This window comes from Magnolia sinica, chromosome 12 (genome assembly GCF_029962835.1).
Source record: "Magnolia sinica isolate HGM2019 chromosome 12, MsV1, whole genome shotgun sequence".
Classification (NCBI taxonomy): domain Eukaryota; kingdom Viridiplantae; phylum Streptophyta; class Magnoliopsida; order Magnoliales; family Magnoliaceae; genus Magnolia; species Magnolia sinica.
In genome coordinates, this window is record NC_080584.1 from 8,931,670 (window position 1) to 8,948,393 (window position 16,724).

A 16,724-nucleotide genomic window follows, 5' to 3' on the forward strand; every position below is an offset into this window, starting at 1 on the left:
CATGACACTTTAACAAAAACAAAAAAAACCTTGAGATCTTTTATATCCATCTGAGGAAATTACAAGAGATTTGGGTGGGCCTCACAAAAAGGAGCGAAAGCCTCACCTATCCTATCAAACGAACTCACAAATACTTACAAAGAAGGGAAGTTAAAAAAAATTAGACAGCTAATTACATCCGCCCAACCGAATTGCTCTTAATCCTACCTTGTCAAGAAAGTAAGAGCCCTTAGCGAGAGGCGAAAGGTCAGCCACAGATATGAAGTCGGTCCGGCCCGGGGTAGTGCTGCCAAACTTGGCCTGGCCGTCCGCCACTCCATTAGCCTCCCTCGGCGAGAAGGAGATCCTGAGGGAGGCCCGCCTTAATCCCATGACACTTAGTGCAGCTCTATATGTCTAATTTAAGTGCGGCTCTATATGTCTAATTTATTTTGTCAATAGGTAGCATAACACTTTTCCTCCATTCTTTTCGCATTTTCTTCGATCTTATATGATCTCCAAATCTTTATCAGTATACAATATGGTCCAAGGCCTTTCCTATCTTCATCTTTTTCGAAGCATATTTCACTTCAGAGTCCTAATCATATGAAAGTATCTATGCTCTCTGAGCTCATTTGAGCTTATAATTCGATCTATCCATGTGCTCTCATTGTGGTCATCACTTCCAAGTTCTGAAAATAGCTCCTCAACCTTTCATTGATCTCATTGTACTTGATCAGTGCTCTCTAGTCATTGTTTTTAAATGCAACTATTATTATTAATGTCCCTGCCATTCCTCTCTCTCATTTTTACCAGTTAATTTGGAGATATATTTCTCACTACTCTTGCTTCCAACCTATCACACTTATTGTGATATGTCTTAAGTTTAGCCTTGCTACTTAGTGTTCCTTTAGGTGTTTCCATATTCTTCTAAACTTTTCAAGGTCCTAACTGATTTGTAATTTTTCAATTCAATAAAATAGAAAATGACCAATGCATTTCAAACCGATACATTGCAATTAATTACTACATTTAATTTGGTACCCAAAATTACAAGCACTAGGGTTTTTTTGATGAAACAATGTTTATCCATTCAGATGCATGTTTGCAACAACACTGAAAATGGGATGTCCGGTATGTCAAGTATCAATTTTCCACCTTTTTTGCACCAAACCTAAGATGTTTCAGGTCCTGCTTGAAATGTTGTGAATATTGATTTGTGTTGAACAAAATCCTGCTTACATGGATATCTGAATACGGCCTAAGAAATCTAATTGGTAACTAGAAATTTATCAAAGAAAAATTGCAATAACTCCTAGTTGAGAAAACTTAAACCGAAGAGTTGAATCCACCCTTGTTGAGTGGGTTTTCATATTTTAGGAACATAACATGTGGGTTACAATTGTCTGAGTTGTGTTTCAATACATATCAGTTAGATTGTGTTTCAATGCTAAATCGAACAAAATTATGGTAGTTCAATTCAATAATTAGAAAACGACCAAAGTGGGGATAGCCCCCAGATTGCTATTACTACTGTTTCAAGTTGTTATATAACTTAAAATGATCCTCTGCATTGCATTTAATGAATTGCAATCCAGTTCAGTTGAGCATCCAAACACACCCTAACTTAGCAATATTGGTATTACCTTTATCTTCGTCAATGTGCCTGCTTCTTTGTCTCCAAATAAATATTGCAAAAATGGATATAAAACTCAAAGCACCAGCACCAATTACAGTCCCAACAATCAAAAGAGTTTTTCTCTTCTTTCCTGCTTGCTTCGGTGGGAATTCTAAAAGTAAAGCCAAGAAATTCATCTGTTAGTATTGAATATATAGAAACTATAGAATTTAATTCTAATACTCAGTTCTGAAGATATATTACGTGGAGTGACGTTGATGGCCGCAATGGATGGCCCATAAGTACCGTCAGCAGGTATGCAACAAGTCCCTTTTCCAGCCCAAAAGAGATGGATGTCAAGGAAATTCTTAGATACATTAACCTTGAAACTCTTCAAAACTGCTCTATTAGAGACTCCACCTGCCGTCTTTCTTATATCAAAATCTTTCAATTGGAGATTACCCTGAAAAAGCAATTAATAGAGTATCAAAACTAAATGGGAATATGGTCATAATGAATTCCCAAACTGCATAAGCAGAAACACATTCACAAAGGGTGGTGATTTGATATGTTCGGGACTGCCCAAACATTCATACTTCAGGAAAGCATAAACATTTTCTTTTTCACCATCTTAAGATTGCTGGACCTAATCTGCAAGAGGGGGCCCATTGGCCCAATCCATCTCGATGGCCCTGATGTACCAAAGTGGATAAAATCGATTAACCTAATGACTGTACCCTATCAAGATTCAAGCAGGCCCAATCAAGCCGTCGGGCCCTACCGATCAAATCATTAAATCCCCGGTCAATCAAATTGGACTTATAAGGATCGTATTGATACAATGGACGGATTCAAATGGGCCTGATTGATCATATTCAAGCAAGCTTGATTGATCAAACCAACCAAATCCCCATTGTAACCAATCAATGGAATGGATGGGTCCAATCATCTCATGTGGTTCTGATCAGTGTAATGGATGGATCCGATCATCTCATGTGGTCCTGATCAATGTGATGGATGGATCTGATCATCTCATATCGTCCCAATCAATGTGATGGATCATCTCATGTGGTCCTGATCATCTCAAGCGGCTCAATCAATGCGATGGATGAGGCTGATCAGTTCCGACAATCTATATTGATGTAGTGGATGGTAGGTGGGCCCAATGCGAGATTGTCGTTTAAACCTGCAGGCATTTTAGATCACATCCAACAACCAAGATGGCCCGATTTTTCAAAAGATCGTGAATTGCCCCACTCCTAAATAGGGCCCACCACATGATGAGTGCAATAGGAAAGGATGCATGCATGATTAGGGACAAAAAGTGCAAAGGGTATCAATGGGCTTGATTGACTGATAGTCATGAAAAGTAGGCCCCACAGTTGGGTTATTCAAAAGAAGAAAGCTAGCCCTACACAAGAACCTATCAAGTTTGGATTACAAACTCTTACCCTCAATCCTACAGAAGGAAAGAGAGAATGGACTTACTAATTGACACTTGTGGAATTAAGTCCCTTTGATGCGTCATCTCGGGTTGCTTAATCGATGCTCTCTTGTGCTTCAATCAACTCTCCTTTTGCTCCTCCAATCGTTGATGCTGATGCTTTGCCAATGCTTCAGCTCTAGGATTAAACACCTTGCATGTAATGCTCCATTAAAGTGACCAAGGTGATAGAATGTTGGTAGAATCTCTTACGGCTAATGAGATGTTAAATTTTAAGGGGATTTACCTAGAATGGTCTTCTAGATGATTTAAACAAATGATATGCCCAGATGATTTGGTCTAATCTTTAAAAAATGGTGGAGTTCAAGTTCATCTTCTCACAGGAAGTTGAAATCCTCATTAAAGTGTTAAAACCCATGAAGATAACTTGAAACTCATGGGATTAGAGGTCTAGAATATGGGATATTAATGTGGAATAACCTAGCCTTCTATTGCACCTAAAACCCCTCATTTTGCATAAGAACTGAATGCCATTTTTTTTAAAAGTAACCGAATGCCATTTTATAAGAACTCCATTTGCAACGGCTATAAAATGGCTAGTTAATGACTGTTGATCGGATGGAAAGGCCATTGATAAGATCAAATAGTCAATCGATCCCATCTAGAGAATCCAGAATTATATATGTTGGGTTGCTGGGTGGTCATTCAATTCCATTGAATCCTATCGACAGCTTGTCGATAGGATCAATGGATCAATGACCACTCGAAAACTGCTGTTTTGGGCATATGATTTCACAACAACTTTGTACCTCTTTTTACCTTACTTATCATGTTTCAATTTTGGTTATATGGCTAAGGGATGATTAATAAGGTTTACTTATAGGATTAGGATCATCTAGAGGTTTAAGGGTTGTTTTATGTCAAGGTTAGGGTCATCAATGTACTTTATATACATGTTCATTACTTCCTTGATGCTCCACTCTTCATGTGTCTTCGGTCTTTACCTTCCAAGGGCTCAACCGATTCTTTGATGCATAGACACACGTAATTGACAAATAAGATACACAAATCAATGCATTAACAAAAACCGTCCACTGCCAGAAAGCTCGGGATTACCTCTAGAGGAGTCATCTACATTAATTTTGATCTAGTCATCCTCCGGTGTGTGCCACTTAACTACGCTAAAAGAGGGAGAGTGGGGCTACCTTGGAAAGATACCCATGGCTTGCAGAGTTTGTTGATGCAAAGCATGGTTGTCCCTAGGCTAAGGAAGGAATTGCCCAATTGCTTGAGCCAATGCTGGATGCGAGAGATGACTTTAATCGGGTTCACTGGCGAACCGTCGAAAACAACTCCCACTTTGCTCCTTCCAAGTCCCTAGAATATGAGGGTAGGAGGCAAACTTGTTAAATCTCCAAAATAGTTCGCAGACAATGCTTTCCTCCACCAAAGAGTGGCTCAACCCAGGATTGAAGGCTGGCCAAGTAAGGGAACATCCCATTGCTTGGAGAAAAACACCCACCCCTTATATGAAAAATCCCCTGACATGAAGAGATGATCGAATATTTCCTCAAACGAAGGGGATTCAGGACCACAACAATTTCACTTTGATGCTAGCTGAACCCCCTTGGACCCGATCCTGTCGTTAACCAACACTACACACTATAGGAGCTTCCACACGAAAGTCGATATTTTTGGGGGCATCTTAGAGTGCCACACCCACTTGGCCCAAACTTTCCTCATTTCTTCCATTATGATTAGGTGCCACATTGAGCCTACCTGGTATTAGCACAACTCAGACCCAGCAGGACAAATCTATGTTGGATGGCGTCAAATCTACGTTGGAGGATCGACAAGATAAGGAAACTTCAATCCACCCAAAAAATCAAATCAGATCAAATCAGTCCTCTTTGGTGGTGTTTGAAATTTGAAATTAGACCAGATGCAGAGCCCAGATTTCATGCAATTTTCCCCAGATTTCATGTAATTTCCCCTAGATTTCATGCAATTTGCTACTCTGTTTTTGTATGTTTAAATACCAGTCCTCTGTATTAGTTGAATACCATTGCCGTGAGTCACATTTTTTTTTCCTAAAATAAGACAGCAGTTTTGTGTTTCAAACATCTCCATTGTTTTTCAATTTTTCTTCTTGGTATCAAAGCATTGTGTGACCACACGGCACAACCCAGCAGCTCCCTGCAACCATGACTTCACTATCTCTCAATGTTGGTAACTTCATTGCTCTCAAACTCAGTCCTACAAATTATCCCTTGTGGCGTGAACAAGCCTTAGCTCTTGTAGAAAGCCAAGAATTAGTCAGATACCTTACTAATGAAGATCCTGCCCCCATCAAATACATTATACCAGATTCAAATAACATCACAGATACAGAAATTTCTGCACTAAGATTAACCGAATCATACATTGCCTGGCGAAAGGCGGATCATCTTCTTCATGGGTGGATAATTGGAACACTCTCTGAAGAAACACTCGACCTCGTTGTTGGCTTAGACACAACCCATGCTGTCTGGGATGCACTCAAGAATGCATATGCGGAAGATTCACAAGAACGTGACTTCATACTCAGACAACAGGTAACATATCTTCGCAAAGAAGATGACAAACCCATTGGAGAACATATTCACACCTTTAAGGGTTTATGCGATAGTCTTGCAGCTATCGGGAAACCTGTCCCAGACAAAGAAAAAGTTTTCTCCCTTCTCACTAGCCTTGACCCTCAATATGAAACTTGCACCACTACCATGCTAAAGCCACCAAGGCCTTCATATGCTGAGCTGGTCTCATAACTCCAAAGTCTTGTTCAGCGACGCAGTTGTTTCTCTAATCATACAAATGTCCCAAACTCATTAACTCCTCAAATGGCATTTTATGGGCAACAACAACAACGCTTCTAGCAATCCTCCTCAGGATATCATGGTAACAAACAAAAATTCATATCAACTAGGAGAGGATTTCAGGCATAACAACCAAAAGAACGAAATCATACTTATTCTGCTAGCCCTACTTCGGGCTCTCAATAAAGACGTCCTCCACAATCTGGAGAACGAGAGCTTTACCATGAAGAAAAATGCCAGTACTGTGGCACGGTGGGACATATTGCAAAAATATGCTGGTGGGTGCCCAAAAAACCAACTCAACATCATGACATACCACAAGCTCTTGCAACTCTCACCTTGGACAACACCATCATTGAAACAGAGTGGACCTCAGACACAGGAGCCTCTAACCACATGACAGGTAAGCCAAGTATGTTAGCCAATATTTGCAACTACTTTGGTGCAGATTCAGTTCTTATTGGTGATGGATCTTCTCTACCAATTCTTGGTATTGGAGATTCTAGCATTAAGCAGAAAAGTAATACCTTACCTCTTCACAATGTCCTACTAGTTCCTGAATTAAAATAAAATTTTCTCTCTGTAAGTCAGCTAACAACTAAGTTTTCTGTTAATTGTGAATTCTCTAATATTGACTTTTGTGTTAAGGAATGACAAACTAGACAATTGGTAATCACAGAGAGGCGCAAGGGTGATCTTTATGTTCTTCCTACTTCGCCAGAGCTCTATTTCTCTCATTGATTCAAATCTGGCTCAACTGACGTTTGGCATCAATGCTTAGGACATCCTTAGTTTTCTGCTTTACAGTTATTAAATAATAAAGGATTGATTGATGTTATAGACGCTGTAAAACATACACATTTGTGATAGTTGTCAATTAGGAAATCTTAGTAGATTACCATTTTCCTGTTCTGAACATTCTAGTTCTGGTAATTTTGAAAAAATTCATTGTGACTTGTGGGGACCTGCTCCTATTTTATCAATTGGAAAATTCAGATATTAGGCATGTTCGGTAGATGACTTTTCTAAGTTTACTTGGATCATTCTCTTACAATATAAATCTAATTTTGTAAATGCTTATTTAGTCTTTAAACAATACGTTACCAGACAATTAAACAAACAAATCAAGATTTTTCACTCTGATGGAGGAGGAGAATTCATAAACTCCAAGCTATCATCTCATTTTCTTTCCACCAGTATCATTCATCAAGTATCATGCCCATATAGTCTATAGCAAATAGGTATGGTTGAAAGGTGACATAAGATAATACGGGAACTAGGTATGACTATGTTATTTCATAGTGGTGCCCCTTTATTTTTATGGGTAGAAGCTTTCACTACTGCTGTCTAGCTTATTAATCGGTTGCTTTCGTCTACTCTTAATTTTGAAACTCCATACTTTACACTGCATGACACTCATCCTGATTATTCTTCACTTCGTGTCTTTGAGTCTAAATGTTTTCCTTACACCTATGATACACGGCGACACAAGTTTTTTTTTTTTGGACGAAGGAGAAATATCATTGAAAGAAAGAGGGATTACAGGGATTCTTCGGGCGGGCCGAGAGACAAAAAAGGGGTCCGACCCACCTATCATATCCTAGACTAAAAATAACTCAAAAAGGAAAAAAGAAAACAAAACTAAACAGGAAAACCCCGCAGGAGCCCGGGCTTAAGGAGGAGCTGGATGCTGTCTGACACAAGTTTGATCCAAAAGTTGTACTTTGCATCTTTGGAGGTTATAGTGATAAACATAAAGGATACAAGTGTTTTCATCCCTCTAACAATTTTTTTTAATCTCCTGCCCTGTGGTTTTTTATGAGTTATTTTTTCCTTATAAACATACTCAGAATCAAAGCATTACTCCTCCTACATCACATGTCATTAGCATCTTTGATATATGGTTGCCTCCTACTGACTCCAATTCTGTTGCAAAGACTCAGTTGCCAACCCTTACACCGCCATGTTTGAGTCCTTTACCAGCAGTGTCAATATCCCCTCCAGATTCAAAAACTTCTGCACATTCTCTCTCCCCAACTGAAAATACAAGTCGACATGGGACCCAACAGCTCAGATCTGAACCTGAGTCCGAGATGCAGTTGGCACCCCTTGAGCACGAGTCACTCCAACTCGAGTCTGAGATGCATGAGTAACCCACACATTCTTCATAGCCTGAGTCTGAGCCCTCTCAAATAGTCTCACAACCCCAAATTGAAAAAATTCAACCTCCATAAGTACAAGCACCTCAACAAATTCAACCTCCACAAGCACAAGCACCCCTCTCACATTCCATGGTTACTCGCTCACATAGATGAATTGTTAAACCCAATCCAAAATATGCCTTGACTTCCTCCACATCCTCAGCCAATATCCCTCGTGAACCTCATAATATTCGATCTGCCTTAGCTCACCCTGGCTGGAAGGCTGCAATGGATGAGGAACTTGAGGCTCTTCATAAAAATCAGACTTGACAACTTGTTCCTCGCACTTCTGACATGCATGTTATTGGCTCTAAATGGGTGCTCAAGCCAAAACTCAAACCAGATGGCTCACTAGATCATCTCAAAGCTCGAGTTGTAGCAAAAGGGTATCATCAAGTTGATGGGTTGGACTACATCGAGACCTTTTCTCCAATAATCAAACCTAGAACTATCCGCATGGTCATCACTATAGCACTCGTTCAGAAATGGTCCATAAGTCAACTTGACATAAAAAATGCTTTCCTGCATGGTTTAATTTCAGAAGATATATACATGAAACAACCTCCAGGATTGGCTGACCCTCAATATCCAACACATGTTTGCAAGCTTCAAAAGGCTCTCTATGATCTCAAACAAGCACCTTGTGCTTGGTTTGATCGGTTTAGTATTTTTCTTCTTAAATATGGTTTCTTTTGCAGCCTAACAGACCCATCCTTATTTATTTTTCATTATGATTTTGGTACATTAATTCTCCTTCTTTATGTAGATGATATACTTCTCACAGGATCCTCTATTGCTCTAGTTACAATCTTCATTCAGCTTCTGAGTTCTGAATTTGCGATGAAGGACTTGAGACCAGTTCATCACTTTCTTGGGATGGAGATCTCTCAAACACCTGTTGGCCTCCACCTGTCCTAGTCACACTATGCCCTTACCATCCTTGAACGAGCCAGTATGGTTGATTGTAAGCCCATGAGCACACCACTTGAAGTAAAGACCAAGACCTCATCTAATAACATCTTATTGGAAGATCCAAGTTACTTTCAAGGACTTGTCGGTACTTTACAATATTTAACACTCACACGTACAGATCTTTCATACAGTTTTAACTATGTATCTCAATTCATGCATGCTCCTACTATCATGCATTTAAGGCACTATTGACATAGGCTTACACTTTACTTCCAATACTACACTTGATCTATGTGCTTTCTCAGATGTAGATTGGGTGGGCTGTCCCACCACAAGCGCTCCACCACTGGATATTACACGTTTCTTGGAGAAAATCTCATCTCCTGGTGTGCGAAGAAATAGCCTATCATCTCTCGATCCAGCACCGAAGCGGAGTATCGTGCCATGGCCAACACTGCAGCCGAACTCATATGGATGACATTTATTCTAAAAGATCTTCACATTCCACTTGCCTCTCTTCCGATCCTCTACTACGACAACCTTAGTGCTCTTCATATGATAGTTAATCCAGTGTTTCATGCTCGTAGTAAACATATTGAGTTGAATTATCATTTTGTGCGCGAATGAGTTGTAATTGGCTTTCTCATCACTCAACACATCTCCACTAATGATCAAGTAGCAGACCTCTTTACTAAACCAATGTTCAAGGGTCGTCTCAGTTACTTTCGAACCAAACTCTGCCTCCAACCTCGACACAGTTTGAGGGAGAGTATTAGCACAACTCAGACCCAGCAGGACAAATTTACGTTGGATGGCGTAAAATCTACGTTGGAGGATCGACAAGATAAGGAGACGTTGGAGGATCGACAAGATAAGAAAACTTCAATCCACAAAAAAATCAAATTAGATCAAATCAGTCCTCTTTGGTGGTGTTTGAAATTTGAAATCAGAAGAGATGCATAGCCCAGATTTCATACAATTTCCCCTAGATTTCATGCAATTGGCTACTCTATTTTTGTATTTTTAAATACTAGTCCTTTGTATTAGTTGAATACCATTGCCGTGTGTTCATGTTTTGTTTTTTTTGTTTTTTTGTTTTTTTTTCTAGAATAAGACAACAGTTTTGTGTTTCAAACATCTCCATCGTTTTTTAATTTTTCTTCTCCTGAAAGTCAAAGTCGCCAGACAGAGATAGAGGCCATACTTGCATATCCCTCCCCTTAGACTTGCAGACCCCTTCTTTGGAGATAAGCTCCCATACGACATTTGGCAACAGGGAGGAAATGAGATTCGGACCTACGACACCAAATGGCCCAAGAATGTCTTTCACTTGAAGACCTTGGATCGAGACCAGAATCTAGTCGACAACCTACGCATCTAGCTTTCTGAGGCCGGACCCGTCGCCCTTCCGCACGTTAGTATCCTCGCTACGAACCTGCCACTTGACGTGGTTATCCAGCAATGGAAAAAGATTGAGAATGCCTTTCCAAAAAGGAGATCTCACTGCTCCATGCGTCCTGTCTGCACTCGCTATACAATCTGCACTATACTTGGGTCTGTAGAAAGAAGTCGAACACTATTATACCTCCGTATCTGACAGACAAGGCCAATTTTAACAGCTGTGACGTCATAACGTCATCTAGCTTTTGCCTGGAAGCAATGGACCCTACTTCTCCCTTTGAATACACAAACTCCCAGGTAAAAGAAAGAAAAAGTTCATACCAACATGCCCAGCTCCCTTTCCAAGGACCGAATCTTGCTGGAGAGGCCTTGGTTAAAAGAGACATGATTACATAGTTAGAACTCAAAACATCGTTAAAAAAAAAAAAGAAAAAAAAAGAAGGTATACATGATAAGTTTCCATTGTACAATATCTTAAAATATGCATGGTCTAGCACAATTGATGCACTCACATTAATTTTTTTTTATAAATAACAGTTCATATATATATATATATATATATATATATACATACATACATACATACATACATACATACATATATATACATACATACATACATACATACATACATACCGTATGTTGCAAATATCATATACATGATGTATACATGGATACAGGATACACTGTGTGATGTTTATGTAATAAAGGTAGTGTGCTAGCTCATCCATATGACAGTGGGCCATATGGGGGTAGATTAGACACCCATGACACGTGTGCAAAGGTGCGCACGTGCGTAGGTGAGCATGACTCTATATATATATATATATATATATATATATATATATATATATATATATATATATATATATATATATATATATATATATATATAGGGAAAAGGTACTATGCGCTTGAGCTCACGAGTCCGTCCCATGAGGTCGAGCTGCGTGGGCCCCACCGTGATGGTTTCGAACATCTACCCCATCAGTCAGATGCACCATTCCATCGTGGGCCTAGGTCTCAAAAGTCAAGTCAATCCGTGACTTGTGTGTGCCACACCACATACAGAAGTGGGGAGGGGCTATGCACCATTAAAACATTCATAATCATTTTTTGGGCCCACCAAGATGTGGTTTGCAAATCCAGCCCATCCATTATGTGTGTCCCACTTGGATGAGGGTTCAGACTAAGTTTCAGTAGCATTCAAAACTCAACTGGGCCCCACCAAGTGCTTTTATATGTTTTAACGGTGTCTTCACATGATTTTAAATGATATGGCCCACCTGAGCTCCGTATACGGCTGATTTTTGGGATATCCCATAATTTAGAGGGGACCCATCAAATGCACGGTGTTGATGGTCGACACGCATCACAGTGGGGCCCACACAGCTCGACCTCACGGGAGCTTATCGTGAGGTCCAGCGCATGGTACCTTTTCCCATATATATATATATTGAAATTTATTTATTTATTATTATTATTTTTAAAAAAAAATAAAATATGAACAGAGCATGTACAGACGGGTTCAGGAGGGCAAACCACAAAAACCTTAGGCCTCTCCTATCATATCTCCTAAAACAGCAAAAAGAAACCAAAAACAAAAACAAACGGTCCCAAACGGGCAGCCAAGCTAACCAAAAGGAGAGCACCTCGACAAAGTTTAAAAAAAAAGAAGCAAACAACACTTGCAATATTTTCTTTAATGTGTTTCGGATCGGACCTCTACTGAATTGGCAACTACTATCAATACCACAAACACTGAGCATAGGAATCTGCTAAAGAGTTGGACTACATCCTCTCATATTAGGACATAGGTGAGCTTCAGGACTGTATCCATGGCCCATTTAGTAAATCAGTCAGGCCCCAGCTGACCAGAACCGGACCGATTGTCACGGCTAGAAAGGAATGTAACCACACCTTTTAAACTATATACACTACAACATTCACTTTTAAACTATGTCGTGCGCACCTGGGAAAAAATGTCGAATACGCGTCTTCCTAAGGCCTTTGGAGTGTTTGAATCTGCGGAAATGTCCAAGACACGCCTTCCTAAGCCACTCTTAGCATTTGAATCTATCAGGTGTATCTCAGCGAATTGTAGAGTCACTTTATATTCTCCGTTCACAAGCCCAAGCTTGTAGTATCTCAGCGATCCTTGTGATATCCTTGTTGTCCGAAACAGCTCTGGGTCTGAAGTATTCGTAATCCGAGACTGATAGTTTGCAGTCTTCAAGTCATTTTCGTTGTTACGATGCACCACAACATTACTGACGGCCACCCTTCTCACGTTGTCTAGATAATATGTTGCTGGACCGAGAGCATCGACATCACCATCATACACCATTCCATCTGCCGATGTTATCTCTGGACCGCCACAATTTATTGCAAATGCAGAATCTGTGAACCAAATAGGGACACTGATCAAAAGCTGCGTTGCATGATATGGTTATGTGCCTCCGAATCAGAGAATGCTATGGAGTGTCTAATTCGGCGGACGCGGATTTCATGCGAAAGCCTTTCGCAGGAAGTTCCTGCGCTGTGAACGCAGATGGCGCCCACCGTAACGTTTGTTGGGAATCCACTCTGTCTATCCGTTTTGTGAACTAATTTTAGGATATTATACCAAAATTGGATAGGATCCAAGACTCAAGTGGGCCGTACTAAAAGAAAAGGTATTTAGGGAAATTCCTACCATTGAAACCTCCCTGGGTTCGACAGTGATGTTTACATGCCATCCACACCGTTAATAACATCATTCCTACTGGGATGAACTGAAAACACAAATATTATTATGATTCAAAACTTCTGCGGCCCCACGAATATTTCAACTGTGGACATTTAATTATCACATTTTTGGCGCACTTGAGCATTGGATACGATTCATCTTTGGCCTGATGTCCTAAAATGAACTCACAAAATGGATGGACGGTGAGGATTTCTCACAAACATCCCAGTGGGCCCCACGTGCGTTCCCAGCGCAGGAACTTCCTGCGAAAGAAATCCGCGTCCTAATTCGGCATACTGTAATTAACGGTATACACGAGTTCCGCCATATGAAATTGAAAAGAATTTTTTTTTGTTTTTTTGTTTTTTGGTACAGGTTTGCTAATATTCCCATATGCATGTCTAAGGTGGCCCATATGCATGCCACAGCATGTGCCATATACAGCCTGTCCATCAGGAGGGTCCCATGATGTAAGTGCTCGGCACAAAATCCAGGATGGTCAACGCAGTGCCAGGACATGCATGCCTAGACAAAACTTGAACAGTTTAGTTTAGTTTACTAATTTATTTATTTTTATTTATTATTTTTTTAATGGGGATTTTAACGTTACTAGTATTGTGGTATGGTCGAATTTCAAAAAAGAAATGGATGTTTTAAATATTCATTTCCAAAAAGAAAGGGATGTTTCAAATATTCTTATAGTAGTCATTGGATAAGTCTCTTGAAAACATATTTTCCCTTGCACACCACGGAAGGTAATGATGAATGAAGAATCGATAGCGGCTCTAAGTCATATGCTGGATGGTAATGTACCTAGCTATGGGCTCATTGTGATTTAAGTTTTTAATCTATACCATCCATCAATCGTATTAGCTCATCGTAATATATATCCCAATAAATGAAGCTTACTTATAAATAAAGTGGATCACACGATAATAAATAGTATGAGTTGCATGCATGCAACTATTGAAAAATACCATGTGGGCCATAGACCTTTTCAATAAATATGATATCTGTGCCTTCCTTTCAGCCATGTATCTGTGATATTATGAATATGTTAGATGACATATAAACATCACTTTGGGCCCCACAGTGCTGGCTTTGTACCGTTCGTGGTTAATGGCATGCAGGTACATCAAAAACTTACGTGAGTGAGAAGCTTCAACCATTACAATTCCCAATGCCCATAAAAAAGGTCGATCCAATCCGTTTGATCACGAGACCCATCAAAAGGTAGATCTAATACGTTGATAATATTCGTGGATTATGATTTTCATAAGAATGTATGAACTTTACACTGTTTCAAGCTATCACTGACCCATAGTGAGGAAAAAAAGATTAATGGTTTGCTGAAATAATACCTATTGTCTTGTTGTGTTGTGGACTACCAGATCTAAAGATTTTGTTAATTTTTTAGACATTTACCTTATTCAAAATTTCGGAGAGAACGGACGGAGCAGATTTGACCAAAAGTTGAAGATGGGATCTAAAGATGTACATAAAGGAATTTATAATGCCAAAAATGACTGCAGGGTCCCATTTCGAATCTTGACTTCAACCCTACCTCTACCTTTTGAAGTTTCTTCTCCGGGACCCAGCTCCACCCCTTCTGGCACTGTTATTTCACCATTTGTCATCATCTTTCCATCTCCGTCTTCCTGTACTTTTTGTAAAGTGCCTTCTCTCACAACCGAAAACTGTAAAAATGGAAAATGAAGGTATGTGGACAATAGTTGAATTTTTTGCTATTGTAGATTGTGATCATGTTCTTTAGGAATGATGACAACTTGTATCACTTTAGATTGAGGTTGTCAATACTTAGTATGATCAAGGTTGACATGTAATAACGCTCGAGGTCGTCAACATTTTCTTTATATCGAGATTGTCAAGGTTTGACGAGGTCGAGGTTGGCATACAATAATAGTTGAGGTTGTCAATATTTAGCACGGTCGAAGTTGTCAATATTTGGCATGGTTGAGGTTGGCATACAATAACAATCAAGGTTGTCAATATTTGACACAGTCGAGGTTGGTATACACTAACGATCAAGGTTGTCTTACAATAATGGTCGGGGTTGACATCCATTAATGGTCGATTATCAGTGTGAGAACCTTGACCTAAATGCAAGATTGTCAATCTTGACCCTTATTGGATAATAACCATGACCCTTATTAATATCCATTGTCAACCTTGACCCTTAGTGGATTACAATCTCAACCTTTATTGAATGACAACCTTGATCCTTAACCAAGTGGATGACAGCCTCGGCCTTTAGTGGATGATAATCTTGACCTTTACTATCCCATTGTTAACCTTGACCCTTCTTGTAATGCAGGTCGAAAAAAACTAAGAGGATCACCTGCTTAGACTACGAGAAAGCAACGGTCTTTCCAAAGTGTTCCATTCAGTTTTTAAAGGAATACATGTTAGATGATTTTGACAACAATTTTACTAGAAAAGAGATGTTTAAGAAGAGTTGTTTTGGACATCTATTAAATTTTTCAGTGGCTGGGTAGATGACTTATGGTAAAGTAATCCACTGTCTAATGCAGAGACATATTGGTCACCCAACTTTCGATGTTCAAGGTACCATCATGAATTTGACTGAGCTGGACTTTGCCCTCATTATGGGTCTTAGGTTTGGACCTTTTAGATCAAGTGAGTCTGGAAAGGGTCAAACAATAAGGAAAAATAAAAGAAAATGAATTAAGGAGACTTACTTGAAAGAAGGAATTGTGACGAATGACGATTTGAAAGAAGCTTATCTCTCACTTTGTGGGAAAAAAGCAACATGAGGATGCATTGAAGCTGGCACTTCTGATTTGTGTGGAGAATCTGATAGTTGCATCTTCACAGAAGAATAGTTGTGTTGATAAGTACATTGAATTCACGCTGCCCAATCTCGACCATTCAACTTTTTACTGTCAAGCTCGACCCTTAGTGGATGATAACCCCGACTCTTATTGGATGATAACAACGACCCTTATTGAATGACATTCTGCACTATTACCTCTTCTCCACTTCAACCTTTCTTAACACAATGCCAAAACATATCACAACCTGGTCCCTTAAAAAATTAACATCGACAATGATCTAAGGTTTTATTTACCTTCATAAATGACTGACACTATTGTTACTACGATAGAAGGGACACCGGAGAACTGCACGTTCATAGTGGTGGGAGTGGTGGATGAAGCTTTAACAAAAAGAAGTTTTTGGATAAACACTGAAGAATGCTAGATAGATGGTAGAGGAGAGAAATGGTGAAGAGAAACGAAGGACTTTAAAAAAGAAAAATTTTTGGATGAGAGAAATACCGAAAACGATGTAGGGAATGTGATAGTGGATTCCATGATTTTCACTTTTCCAAGAAAGAAGGACAACTTCTGTATAAAGTGTAAAAAGGCAACACTTGACCCTTTCTAAGGGCATTCGTACACCATCTGTGGGGTCCACCATCGTATATGTGTGGAATCTACTCTATCCATTAACCTCAAAATTTCATGGAAGGCCATGGTTAGAAGAATGATCAACATCCGCCAATCACATTAGCCACATCACAAGAAAATAGTTCGTATCGAATAGA

The 16,724-nt window shown here is 39.5% G+C and overlaps 1 protein-coding gene across 1 annotated transcript in view; it reads right to left on the reverse strand.

The window, feature by feature from the left end:
• The window catches only part of LOC131219915 (probable LRR receptor-like serine/threonine-protein kinase At1g56130), a 140,191-nt gene that overhangs the window by 5,630 nt on the left and 117,837 nt on the right, over nucleotides 1-16,724 (reverse strand). The window contains exons 20-23 of the mRNA XM_058214901.1: nucleotides 14,709-14,835; nucleotides 12,383-12,810; nucleotides 1,862-2,060; nucleotides 1,626-1,769 (exon numbers count right to left, since the gene is read on the reverse strand). Coding sequence (XP_058070884.1) covers nucleotides 1,626-1,769; nucleotides 1,862-2,060; nucleotides 12,383-12,810; nucleotides 14,709-14,835 — 898 coding nt within the window. The remainder of the gene's footprint in view (nucleotides 1-1,625; nucleotides 1,770-1,861; nucleotides 2,061-12,382; nucleotides 12,811-14,708; nucleotides 14,836-16,724) is intronic.